This window comes from Teleopsis dalmanni, chromosome 1 (genome assembly GCF_002237135.1).
Source record: "Teleopsis dalmanni isolate 2A chromosome 1, ASM223713v2, whole genome shotgun sequence".
Classification (NCBI taxonomy): domain Eukaryota; kingdom Metazoa; phylum Arthropoda; class Insecta; order Diptera; family Diopsidae; genus Teleopsis; species Teleopsis dalmanni.
Window position 1 is genome coordinate 228,017,439 of NC_051846.1, and position 14,184 is coordinate 228,031,622.

Consider the following 14,184-nt stretch of genomic DNA (forward strand, 5'->3'; position numbering starts at 1 on the left):
TTACGAGCGAAGGGATCCATTTTCAATATTAACCGAACTGCTGAGTGTCAAAAGAAATACACTTAAAAATATGCATTCAAAAAATCCTTAATATTTGCTACATGTTTCATTCAAATATAATACTTTAATAAAGTCAAAAGTTATGGTGGTTGATTTATATTGTAAAATTTTTTATTAATTTCATAGATAATTTTATAAAACTTTTACACTTTTTTTGCTCTTCTTATATTAACACTTTTTGATCTAGGAAATGTTCTTCGCTAAGAAATTTCTCTTCTATCACTCACAGTTTTTCTATAATCCTCGTTTAAAACGACCTACTGCTTTCTTCAACAAAACTAAACAAATTCCCCAGTGCGTATGAGTACTAATGAATAAATGGGTAATCGCTTCAAAGGATGATTACAGGTAAACGGTGAATGTTAGAAGAAAACTCATTTAATAAGATATTCAATTATAAAGTAAACTTTTATGTATTTGATAGTGGGTGTAAATTTTTGGATTATTCTACTTAATTATAAATTTTCATCTAAATAGGTGTGGCCCAGGTTGAGATAAGATATAAACTATTATACTTTAGAAATTTTTCAAAACAAAAAAATTTTGAATTTTATTATCTCTGTAGATGAGCATTTAACAAAAATTTACAATATAAACGTTAAAAACAATGTTAACACAAAATTTAGGCACTACAAATGTATCATTACGGCAATATTACATTCAATTGGAAGCATAATTTTTAATATATTCTATGTTACCATCAGTAGTTCATCATCAGTATCCATATAGCTTATTTACATTCGACAGTGAATATAATAAATAATATATTCAATATTTTTATCAGTATCCTTAAAGCTGCAATATTTTCAATAGCGAGTATAGTTTTTCATATATTCTACTATAAAGTATTTATATTTAGATTCAGCATATATATATATATAAATGTATATGTAAATTATAGCATTTCGAACAAAAACTTTGAATTTAGCAAATATTTGGATATAGTATATATGTAAATTATGGCATTTCGATCAAAAACTTTTAATTCAGCAAATATTTGGATACAGCTTATACGTATTTTATAGCATTTTGATCAAAAATTTTGAATTCAGCAAATATTTGGATCTAACATATATGTAAATTATAGCATTTTGATCAAAAACTTTGAATTCAGCAAATATTTGGATACAGCTTATACGTAAATTATAGCATTTTGATCAAAAATTTTGAATTAAGCAAATATTTGGATTCAGCATATATGTAATTTATATAATTTCGATCAAAAACTTTAAATTCAGCAAATATTTGGATCCATGCAAATTATAGCATTTCAATCAAAAACTTTAAATTCAGCAAATATTTGGATCTAACATATATGTAATTTATAGCATTTTGATCAAAAATTTTGAATTCAATAAATATTTGGATTCAGCTTATATGAAAATTATATCATTACGATCAAAAGCTCTGAATTCAGCAAATATTTGGATTCAGTTTATATGAAAATTATATCATTACGATCAAAAACTCTGAATTCAGCAAATAATTGGATTCAGCTTATACGTAAATTAAGACATTTCGATCAAAAATTTTGAATTCAGCATATATTTGGATTCAGCAGATATATAAAAATAATATCATTTCGATCAAAAATTCTGAATTCAGCAAATATTTGGATACAGCATATATGTAAATTATGGCATTTCGATCAAAAACTTTTAATTCAGCAAATATTTGGATACAGCTTATATGTAAATTAAGACATTTCGATTAAAAATTTTGAATTCAGCATATATTTGGATTCAGCAGATATATAAAAATAATATCATTTTGATCAAAAATTTTGAATTCAGCATATATTTGGATTCAGCTTATATGAAAATTAATACATTTCGATTAAAATTTCTGAAAGAGGCTGACAACGATATGATAACGACATATTTCAAATAAAATATATTTCAACCGCTTGAAATACAATTTTTTTAGCGGTAAAAAAAAGTAATACAAATACCTTTTTAATGACAAAATAATATATTCCATACAATTTGAAATATATTTCCAGGAAACACAAACTTCAATTCCTGTCGTGTTCGCAACGTAAATAATTTTATTACAACAATTTTAAATTGTTAATATATAAAAAGGTTTCGAAATTGTCATTAAGTGTCACGTAAACAGTATCTAAAAATATAAACGTCTTCAAAAGACTGATTTTAAGAATAATTGATTGAAAAATATGTATGCCATAGAAATTTCACCAATTCTTATATGTTCAAAATTTACTGAATGAAACTCTATAATATTCCGGAAGCTATGACTGTGGGTGCTGCGTAAATTAAGAACATGTGACGTGTAGGCATCAACACATGTCAGTAAATGTTTGCAAATGTCAGTGGTAATAAATTCGATGGAATTTAACATGGTAAAATGCCTCTTGAATTATGTTAACAATATTACAATATTACTTTTAGAGCCAACAAGCCCCCACAAATAACTAACTTAAATATCGCATAAGTTGCATGCATAAAAATTAGGACGTGATCCGCAAATTTTTGAAAGCAAGGAAGCATTCGTAATTTATTATTCTTAACTTTAAAGTTTAAGGTTCGATTATGTACAGTCTAAGTTGCCTAAAAATAGGCAATGTGAAGTGAACTGATGTAGCAACAACCAACCGGTAGCATAAGATATTAGCTATCAATTTAGCTATCCTTGACTGACTGTTCCAAAACATTTCACATTTTCAACATTTCATGGTGCACATTAACGCGCCAAAACAACTTGGCGACAAAAAGTCAACAACAAAGTTTTCCATTAAATAAACACTACGGCAACACTACGGCAAATTACATTTACACACAAATTGCGAAATGATGAAGAACATTAAGGTTTCCAAAGTACGAGTATTTCTGATAAAAATCTTCTACTTTCACTTTGACTGTCACTTTCACTGTCACTGTCACTTCCACTTACCTCTGCTGTTTGGGTTGTTGTTCCTGTTTACGCAGTTGTGAATCATTTTCATTAAAGGTATCATCTTCGATGGGTTCGCCATCATTGTTTGTTAGGCGCCGATACACCTCGTGTGGCACATCATCTGCCGCTGATTTGTCATTGTTGTTCTTGTGATTTACGGGATTCACTTGGAAGCGATTTGGTGGCCTATCCACCGAACCCATTTCATAAGATGAAAAATCTGACATTTTGCCGTTTGACAAATTCAATTGAATGTCACGTAGTCAGTTGGCGTGCGTTCGTGTAGAAAGTTGCACAATAACTAAAATTACGAAAAAAAAGCCAAAACCTTCCGCTTTTTTGTCCTTTTTACTGTTTCCTATTAATCCACGTAAGTATCCCTTAGTAGGTAAACATTGATTTAGCTCTTAGTACCGCTACTGTTGCTATTGTCAGTTTCAAATAAAATATTTTGTTGTCTTAATTACAACATCGTCAACGTTCGAACTGAAAAGCCTTGTCAGCTTTAACGATTTCTTAGAAAAACGCAGCGTTCTGAAAAGAGAGAAAGACAACAAAGTGAGCAATGCGAAATCGATAAATCACAAATAAATACGTTAATATTTGAAAAATAATCATTCACAAAACTAAAAACTAAAACTATTAATTATTATTGTTAAAGTTAATAATACATATGAAAATGTGTAAATAATATATAATTCACAATTAATAACTTTAATATCTTACTTATTAAAATGTGAAAGAAGGGACCTCCATACACTTGAAAGATATTGTCAACAAATTAAGAAAAGTATTGCTTTTCTGAGTTTTTTAGTTAAAATATACAAAAAAGGTTTTGCGAACAGTAGTGAACTACAACAACAAAAATTAATTTTATATTATTTTAATTAATTTGGCTGACCATACAGCTGATTTAAGTATTGCCAAATACCCAGCATCAGTTGTCTTGGAAATAATTCTTGTTTTTAATTATTCATAAATAATTTTTTGAGACTGCAAGTACCAGGAATCGAACTCGTGTCCTACCAAATTTGAAGCTTAGAGACAGCGCACCTTAACCAACTGATCCAAAGCCGTACTTGACTTTTTTGTTCGCATATTTTTCTGGTGTTTTGTTACTGTGAAACTTTTATTATATTAGAACGAAATCATAAACCAGCTGTAGAATAATTGAATTAATTAATAAATTATATTTTTATTTTTAATTGTTACATTTCAATTCTATTCTGTTTGTGGCGGTATTATTTGATTTCTATAAGATTTCTATTTTAAAAATAGATTCCATATAGATTCCATAGATTCCATAATAGATTTCATATTTGACTTTTTCTAAACACGTAGAAATGAAAAACTATTAGGTGTGGAAACAGCATTTAAGGATATAAGAACAACAGGACAGTAATAGAAATAGGTGTCGAGGTAATCACACTGAGAAGGATTATGTTTTTGTGTTTTTTTTTTCAAATTTAAATATATTTTTAGAGTAGTGGTACTAAAGTAGATTATTTCAGCCTTTTTATTAATTAAAAATCAATAAAAAAAATGAGATATATATGTTATAATGTTACATATACCTATGTTTTATGTTATAAAAAAATTATAGTATAAATAAAAATAATAAAAAGTCGTAATCGAAAAGTTACAGAAACTATACAAATTAAAAATAATTATAAGAAAATAAAAAACTCTTATTTAAATATTAAAGATATTTAAATTATATTAATAAAAAATTCATACAGATTTATAAATAAATTTTCTGAAAATATTTAATTAAATTGTATTTTATTTAAAGCAGTAAGCAGTAATAGAACTATTTAGTAAAATTTTAGAATAAAATCAACATAGAAAATAAACTACATAATAAAAGAGATTACTTTAAAAGTGTGTCATTTTCCTAAAAAATTCTTAAATATAATATAAAATATTTCGTGAATGACGACAAGAAGCAAGATTTTAATATATTATAATATTAAATTAAAATAAATGTTAGTAAAACAATAAAATTTTTAATAATATATTGTAATTTTATTATTATATTATATTATTTATAATAATATAAATTATTATTTAACAACAAAAATATAATTTATTATTTTACTGACTCAATAAGAATCTTTATTAATACAATAAAAATATCATAAAATTATTCAAACATCAAAAAATGTTATTTAATTGTTAGTAAATTTTCATTCATATCATTCATAAATTTTCATTCATAATATACTAAGATTAAGTAATAGTACTACGAATACAATTTTACTACAAATGCAATTAAAACTTGATTATAATTTATTTATTAATTATAACAATTATTCATACTTAAAATGTTTACATTCCGAAACAAATGATGCACTAATCTCACATAGTTTAAATTTTTACAAGTATTTTAATTTATTGTTTAGATCAGAATAGCTTAAATGAAATGAACAGTAAATATTCGCAAAAATCTTTTTAATCCAACATTAGCGTTCAGACTAAAAATAGTCCGAGTATCTTCCAATTTTAGAAACGAAAACGACGAACTCAGCATGTGAACACATGCACTAATGTGACTTAAATAGACGGGCGAATAAATTATTATAATTGCGCTAATTATGAAATTGTGGGAATTTAAATTTTGTGCCACACAACGTAAATTTAATATGCAAATGAAATAATTTTATTATCTGTAGTGAAATTAAGAGGAAGCTGGAAAATTGCTGTAATTTAATTAGAAAAAATTATGTGCAGAAACATTTTAGTAATAAAGTAGAAATTATATTACAAAATTTCATTTAAAATATCTAATTATTTTTATAACTGTCAATAATAATTTTGTGTTTAGAAAGGGGTTAATTAGTTAATTTTTACATAATACACTTTTTTAAAAAAATTAGTTTTTAAAAATATTTTTATTTACACCAACACTTAAAGTATATTCTATAGTCATCTTCAGGGTACCAATAACAAAACTAATTTAATTAATAATTAATTAACACTTATTTTGTTATTTAATAAACAATTTTTTTTTATTAAATATGTTTATATTACAACATTGAGATTTGCACAACGTTCTTGGCATTACATGGTTTTTAATTGTTCGATATTTATAAGGTAAAAATATGGATCAATAAGTACACACAGGAAGATTTTGTGGGTCGTTAAAAGTTAAAAGTTTTAACTTTATTATTATCGATTTATTAAACAAAATACTGAAATAAGGATTAGTTTTATGGTATATTGATTAACATTGCACGTTTTTACAAATAATATATGGACGCCTAAAATTAATCAATTATAAATTATTAAACTATTGATCATCGTGCTGTCAAAATGAAAATGATTAATAATTTATATAAAAGAACAATAGCTCTACAATTTGGCCTTAACTTTGAACCAATATGTTTATATTGAATTGAATAATTTCTTAGCAATAATACCAAAGTGCTGATTGCAAATAAATATATAATTAATTGAATAATTGAACATTAAAATATATAATTTTTAAAATAGACATATTAAACAAATATAAATTAATTTTAATTTAAAATTTAATTTAATAAATTACATGTATACCTGTATTTTTTAAAACAGAAATTTTTTTTAATTCAAAATTTTTTTATCACTAATTATACTTTAAACAGCCGTTAAGAGATTTCAAAAGCTCTTGATGGTAGTCAAAAAAAATATTATTCCCACATTCACTATTTTTTAAAAAAATGTATTTTTGTTGGGAACATTTGGGATCACATTGTCATCATATAAGAGTTTCGTATTGATTTTCCACCGGAAAAAAAGTAGAAATTTGATCGCTCTAATAGCGCGATCTAAGAGTGGCTCGGACTGTATGGCATTCTAACCAAATTTCCACTCGCACAAAATTTCACATTTACAACTCCAACGTAAAGTCTGTGCTATTCTATGCTGGTGTACTTTGGAACAAGAGAGATTGATGCAAAAATACAATATTTTGTGAACAAATGTTTGCGTCACATATTAAGAACACGGTGGCCCAACCGCATTACAAACATTAACCTATGGGCCGTTACATTCAATCACCTGCTACTGTTGGGATAAGAAGACGCAAATGGTGCTGGATAGGCCACAATCTTCGCAGACCCAATGAAAACATTGCACGCCAAACTCTGAGGTGGAATCCGTCAACCTGGAGCGCCAGTTAAAACTTGGAGAAGGACAATTGAGCAAGAGCTAAGAGAAACCAATTGTTCCTGGAATGATATCTGCCGAGAATCCGATATAAAAGTATGGTAGAGGATCTATGCTCCACTGGGAGATGAGGATAAGAGAGAAAATAGGGCGGTATATGTTTATTAAAACTAGAGCTCACTTGGGCTTGGTTCAGAGGCACGCTGTACAAAATCTTTCAAAAATGAATGGTGTTTTTTTTTTTCAAAAATATAGACATTGACATTGGCTACTAATAAATCTAAATAGAAGTTTAGATCTATCTGATATCAATAGGGACGCATTAATTTATGCGTGACTTATTGTCACGCATAATCATATGTGCTTGTTTTATTTTACTAAAAAATTAATACATGAGAATATATTTAATTATAAATTCGACGAAAAATATGATGGCAGATTATCTCAAAACCACGATCAAAAGGACTTAATCATTTGATCTGTAAAAAAATTAAAGAATATAAGATAAAAAGTTTTGAACATGTGACTTGTTATCACAGCGCAAATGTGATATATATATTTTATGTTTATTTATACAAAGCAATCTAATCTAACTCAATTATTGATTATGTTATAAGTTTACTACTCTTCAAATGCACAAAGTTTTTTTTAAAGAAAAGTAGATATTAAAAGAAATTAATTTAAAGGTTGCTGGAAAGTACACAAAAAATGGCACGTGATAAAATTCAATTAAAATTCAAGTAAAAATAAACATAAAATACAAAAATATAAACACAAACAAGTGATTCGAGAAGAAATATTTTTCAAGAAATTCTTATTATTTTTATAATGTCGTTGAGGTAGTGAATAAATGTACAAAGTCAAGCTGTGAGGAGGAGTTCACGATGCACAATAAAAATTTAAATGAAAATGTATGACAACGATAAGCAATTGACAATGCAAATATTGTCCAATGAAAAAAAATAAATAAAATAATAATAGCAATAATAGAAACACACTAAAAATACAAACAATCAAAAAAGTAAATAGAAGAAATTTAACGTGAAGTAGACAACTATTCAATTCGTTTTAATAAGACAACTTGACAAAAGATATTCATAATCAGATGCATTTTCAATTTCAAGCTACAGGTTTTTGAACATACAATAATTTTTCTTTGCTTACGTTTATATATATGTTTGTACATAAACAATTGAAAGAGGTCTTTAAACATACAATATATATGAAAAATATTAACAGTATAGAATTTGAAGATAATATTAATTCGAAATACATAGAAAGGAAAACTATGTAATGATAATATTATTGTATAATGATCGCTAGTACTAATAATAGAATTTTGACTAATAATAGCAGATACTTTGATCAGCATCAATTCCAAAAGCAGAAAAAAATATATTCCAGACATTGAGTCTAACCAAGAAATATTATGAAACATTACATTCAAAAATACAGAGGTTGTCTGTCTAAATATATAATATAACAAAAATAGATACACTTCACAGAATAAGAAATGTTTCAATTAGAGCAACGAAAAGAATCTTTAAAGAGATAAACCTAGCTGATGAATAAAGTACAGGACGATTAATTAATTAAAGTCGGAAACTGCTGACAATACTTTAAAAATGTATCAAAACTAGAAGACAGTAATGTTTAAGATCCATATTCTATAATCCTAAAAAGAAAACTTATGATTATATTATTTTATTTTTTAACAGAAATCTAATAATAGAACAAAACAATTTTCAACGGACTAACTAGAATCCGGTAAAGATGAAATTAAAGCGTTAGAAAAACATATACACAAAAGAAGATCAATAATATCACCTCCAAACACAAACAACAATCGTGGATTAAATTCGGTACTTCGTTAAATAAGTCAGTTCAATATAATAAGCTCCTGCTTCAAAATCACCTAAAAGCAAGGAAAGAGTAGCATTCAGTTAAAGAAGTCAGTTCTATTTAAACTGTTGTTTACAAACCATATAACAGAGTTTAAATAAATATAACAAATAAAAAAACTTAGTTGTGGAGACAATGGATTAGTTAGGGATCGAATTTGAAAGTCAGTTATAGAAATCAGTTCAACATTACAAGCTCTTGTTTTGATGACAAATAAAATCCATATTGATACAATAAGAGAAAGCACAATGAAAAAGTGAAATGTAAACAGAAACTTAAAAATTAAAAACATAATCACCAAAGGAAAGATTTAAGAAATAAACATGCTTTCTGCAAAGAAAATGTTAAATTTAATAAACCTAGAGGCTGTATTGACTGAGCTAGGTTCCAATTGCAGAAAGATAGTCTATATAGACAATAAGAAAGACTATAGAGTATGATAACACACTATAGTAACTTTTATACGATTTACTTAGAATCGGTAATGTTAAAACTATATACCAGAAACTCGAGTCTCTATTACGACTACAGATTAGAGAAAGAGTAATTAGCATTTAAAGCACAGCATCAAACTTAATATTGGATTTTTATTTTAAGATATATCTATGATAATTTTCTGTATCAAGAAAAAAGTCTTTATCTATATGCAGGAATCTAAGCCATAAAAAAGAATAACAATGGATTAAAGTAAATATTAAAAGAACTTTGAGAAAATTGAAAAAAAAAGAGAAAAAGTACAATGAAGAAACAGAAATAGAATCATCAAGATTGTAAAAAATTGTATGAAGTACACACTCGGATATGAGGATTAAGCAGATATGACACAAGAAATGGATGTTTACGATTAATAAATAATTTTTTTATATAACAATTAGCTCTCAGTTTAATACCTGACTATACTTTAATATTTTTTCCAATTAAATTACAAAATATTTGTAAGTATCATAAGATTGTTATTCATTTAAGTTAGATTAGGTTAGAGTGGCGGCCTTATATATATGTCTTCACTTGTGCTCAAATAATGGCCTGTTGTGATATCATAGGAATATTGTGAACTGCATAGCGTTATGCAGTGACGCTATACACGTATTGTATAAAAATTTTTAATAAACATAATTTAGAACTATTTATAGTCAATTAAAAATAAGAAAATGTCGTTTATATATTTTGTTTAAAAATTTTTTTAACATTACTTCTAAAATAATGTTTTAATTTATTTACTTGTGAAAATAGATCCTGTTCAAATAAATTTATGAATAATATTTGTTATCCTGAAAGTAGTTGTAAGTTTTATAAATAATAAAATAGAAATTTTAATATTTTCTTTGAAAATTTTACACAGAAAGATTAAAGGTATTTAGGCTACTTTTCCAGACACTACAACTTTATACAACACACATGGTATATATATATATATATATATATATGAAACAATTTGAAGGAAATGTTTTACAACTTAATACTATCCAAGATTGAATTCAATAATCAAGAAACCTACAAGTCTTTCAAAGTAATCACCTAAAAATGTTCGATTAGAACATTTACATATAGAAACATGTTTTTGTCAATTTTTTAACAATCAACTTAAAATCATCTTATCTTGTTTTTCATGTTCACATGATAAAATCCCAAAAAAAGGACATAAAAAATAGATTAACCTTTCGTTAAAAGCCAATTTTAACAGTTAAAAGATTTAATATATATAAAAAATTAAATATGTTAATGTTTATTAGTGTAGACTCGCATGTATATGTTATCGTCTAAAATATTTAGAAAATTAAGTTTTTAGCCTCAAGTCAAATGAACGACAAATACCTAATAAAAGGTTTCTCTTATTTTGTGCTGCGATAAAAATTCTGCCTCAGGGAAATAAAAATTAATGTATCTCAAAGCAAATTCAATGAGTTCTTTGTTTAATTCTGAACATATACTTATATATGAATACAGTATGCTATGAAAATAGTATATTATTTTATTAAAGTTTTGAAAATAAAATCTGCTAAAATTTAGGGAGTTTTTAAAATTCCTTAAATTTAAAATTACAAAATTTGTTAATCAGTTCCGTTTAGTTTTCACTACCAAAAATTTGCAGTCTACAATGGATAGTTATTATTCAAAATTAAGCGATAAGAATTTTGACTTTAAAAATATGTTAGACAAACCAGAACTGGACACATCAATAGACCAGCTGGAGCAAAATAAAGAACAAAAATCGCACAGATCTAACAGTTTAAGCAATGATACTAAAAATACACTTACCGAAATAACCTCAGATATGTCTCACACAAACTGTTATTCTAAATTAGATGAGCTTGAAATGATATGCAACGAAGCGCTGGGTAGACAACAAAAAGAAAAAACTCAAATCCAAGACATCGAGGTTACATCTGTGTCCAAACATCCAACAAAATGTGAAGAGAAAACTGATGAAGTCTCTATAGATTGCAATGAAGCAAAGATATCTAGAAGCAAAACTAGTGAAGTCACATTAGTGCCCAAGAGTACAAGAAAAAGAAAGTATAAAGACAGTGAAACAGATCTAACAGCCACCAGTGCCAAGAAATTCAAAAAAAGTGTTAGTGAAACAACTTTAGTCAATGAAACAAATATCAACAGTTGTGACAATATTTCTCTCCCTTCTGCATATAAGACAGAGCAAAGTGTGGCAAATCAAAGACATGATAAAGACGTTTTAGAAATAATGCATGGTATTGATAATATGGATGAGGCGTGCATTGCATTACGTAAAGAAAATAACAGCTTATGGGATGAAATTGAAAAACTTGCATATTACGCTATGACTAACAAGTCTAAGACAGATGTGGAAATCCAAAGTGATATTACCTTTTTGCAAGCTGAAATCAATAAATTGAAAGGAGAAATTAATACTTTACGTGTACGTGGCAAGAATAAAACTATTCCGATTATTTGCAAAACCGAAGATACTGATCTTGGAGAAATATTGAAAATGAATCCTTTCCTTAAAAAAGAACAATTGAGGAATTATGAAGATCTGAAAGATTATGTTAATAAGTTAGAAGAAAAGGCTCAAGCTTCTAAGGACAAAACGCACGATCTTTTAAATAAACTAGAGGAACAAACCGAATATATGCATACTTTACAAGAAAAAATACATATCTCTATGTTTATGCAAGAGTCATCTGTTAGCAACGATTTGCAAGAAAAAATGCAAATCTCTATGTGTACGCAAGAGTCATCAGTTAGTAACGATAAATCTGAAGTTCCGAAAGAAATTTTGGATGTAGGTGAACTTCCACACCAAATACTGTTAGCACCAACCGATGAAGACAGTGCAAGCACTAGCGGTAATGATGTAAACTCTGCTAAAGTTTAGAATATATTTCTCTGTTTTTTTTTTGAAGTGTCCAACATAATACAGTAGCTAATAGTGATACTTAGCAAGCAATAAGTCTATAAAAATTTTTTTCGCAATTCACAAATTTATTTAATCAAAATATATCGAATTTATTTTCACTACTACAATAGAAATAAAAAATGTTGGGTTTTTCTTTTATAACTAAATAAATAAGTTTATATACTCGTATAATGTTTTAAGTAGAACGGAACTGAATTTATTGGTATGTTATCTAACCAACAAATTCATGGCCTTGATAAGATGGATCTGTCGAAAGAGGCAGAATATCATGTCTGCTTAAATCTGATGAGGATTCTATTCTCTTTGTGGATGTCCGTCTTTGATCTGGAGCAGGGAAAGAGTGTTAGATTAGGAGTTATCTCCCTTTTCTCTATTATCTCATTTTGTGGGTGTTCGATTTGGATCTTGACTAAAAGGAGAGTGTTAGATCATATTATTGTCGAAAATTAAAATTACTATTGTTTTCTCTTTGTGGATGTCCGATTTTGATCTGGAATCGGAGGAAAGTATTAGATCGGGAGTTTTTCTCTGTTTCTCTATTATCTCTCTATTAATTTTGTGGGTGTTCCTTTTTGATCTGCACTAGGAGAAGAGTTTTAAAGCGGGAGTTCACATTCTCGTTCAAAGTTAGAATTTCTTTGTTTTACCTTTCATTTGAAAAGCGCAATATCTTCTGTTTTGTTAATGGTAGGTAACGGAAAAAATAAATTTCGATGACAGTGTTTTTGATTTTATATTTTAATTTGTTCTATAATAAGCAAATTTAAAGAAAAAAGTTCAAAAGATCCATTATATCACACATTACTTTACAATTAAGAAGTTCATATGGAGAGTTTTCGTTAATCTTTCTTGTAGATCAAAATAGACCTTTAAAATTCTGTAGTTCCAGTCAAACAGAACACCGCAACTTTAGTTGAGTCTTACGTTAACAACTGAGCAATACATTATAATCATTCAACAATTCAGTTACCTTTTATATCTTTCTTGTAGATCGAAATAGGCCTTTAGAACTTTTCTATAGTTCCAGTCAAACACAATACCGCAGCTTCAGTTGAGTCTTATATTAACAACTGATTTAATGATTCCGGTCGAGATGTACTAAACTAGACAAATGAGAACCCTGATATTATTTATGTGAAACCAAAGAGTTGTGATGGAATCAGTAAGATTTACATGGCACTATAGAAGTGATTTAAGAATTGCTCAACACTGCTGAATTGGTATTACTATTTACTCACTTGAATTCAAATTTAAATGCTTAGAGAGAACTCATGATTCACCTTAACATAAAAAAGTTTCCTGATTTGGAGAAGATTAATATAACTAATGTTACTACTTCCTATTTATTATATACCTAAGCCCTAGCAGGTTCTGCACGAACTGCTATTTGATTTTATGATTTCATATTTTATATTTAACTAAAACAAATAAATAACATTTGTTTGCATATAAAAAACTTAAAAATAGTTAAAACGTGCTTTGATTCAAAAATCGCAAAATATCTTAATAAAAATGTTTTGCAATATGAATATTGGAAAAATAATAGTTCTATGTAAAAACCACAAGCAACAAAGTTGTAAAAATGCAGGCTGTTTTAGATATTAACTCTCAATTATCTATAAATTGCTTGTTAATAGCATTCTTTGCGGTTTCTTATTGAGAAAACTTTATTGGCTTTTAAGCTTCTTATAAATACTAGAAGAGAAACTAATTTTAAAATATTAAAGTCGGCATGTACTTTATAACTTTATCTGCAAACAATG

The 14,184-nt window shown here is 27.0% G+C and overlaps 1 protein-coding gene across 3 annotated transcripts in view; it reads right to left on the reverse strand.

The window, feature by feature from the left end:
- The window catches only part of LOC119672519 (bumetanide-sensitive sodium-(potassium)-chloride cotransporter), an 86,393-nt gene that overhangs the window by 23,595 nt on the left and 48,614 nt on the right, over nt 1-14,184 (reverse strand). For all 3 annotated transcript variants that reach the window (XM_038083578.1, XM_038083581.1, XM_038083580.1), the window contains exon 2: nt 2,974-3,510. In XM_038083578.1, the coding sequence (XP_037939506.1) occupies nt 2,974-3,203 (230 nt within the window). In that variant the 5' untranslated portion in view covers nt 3,204-3,510. The remainder of the gene's footprint in view (nt 1-2,973; nt 3,511-14,184) is intronic.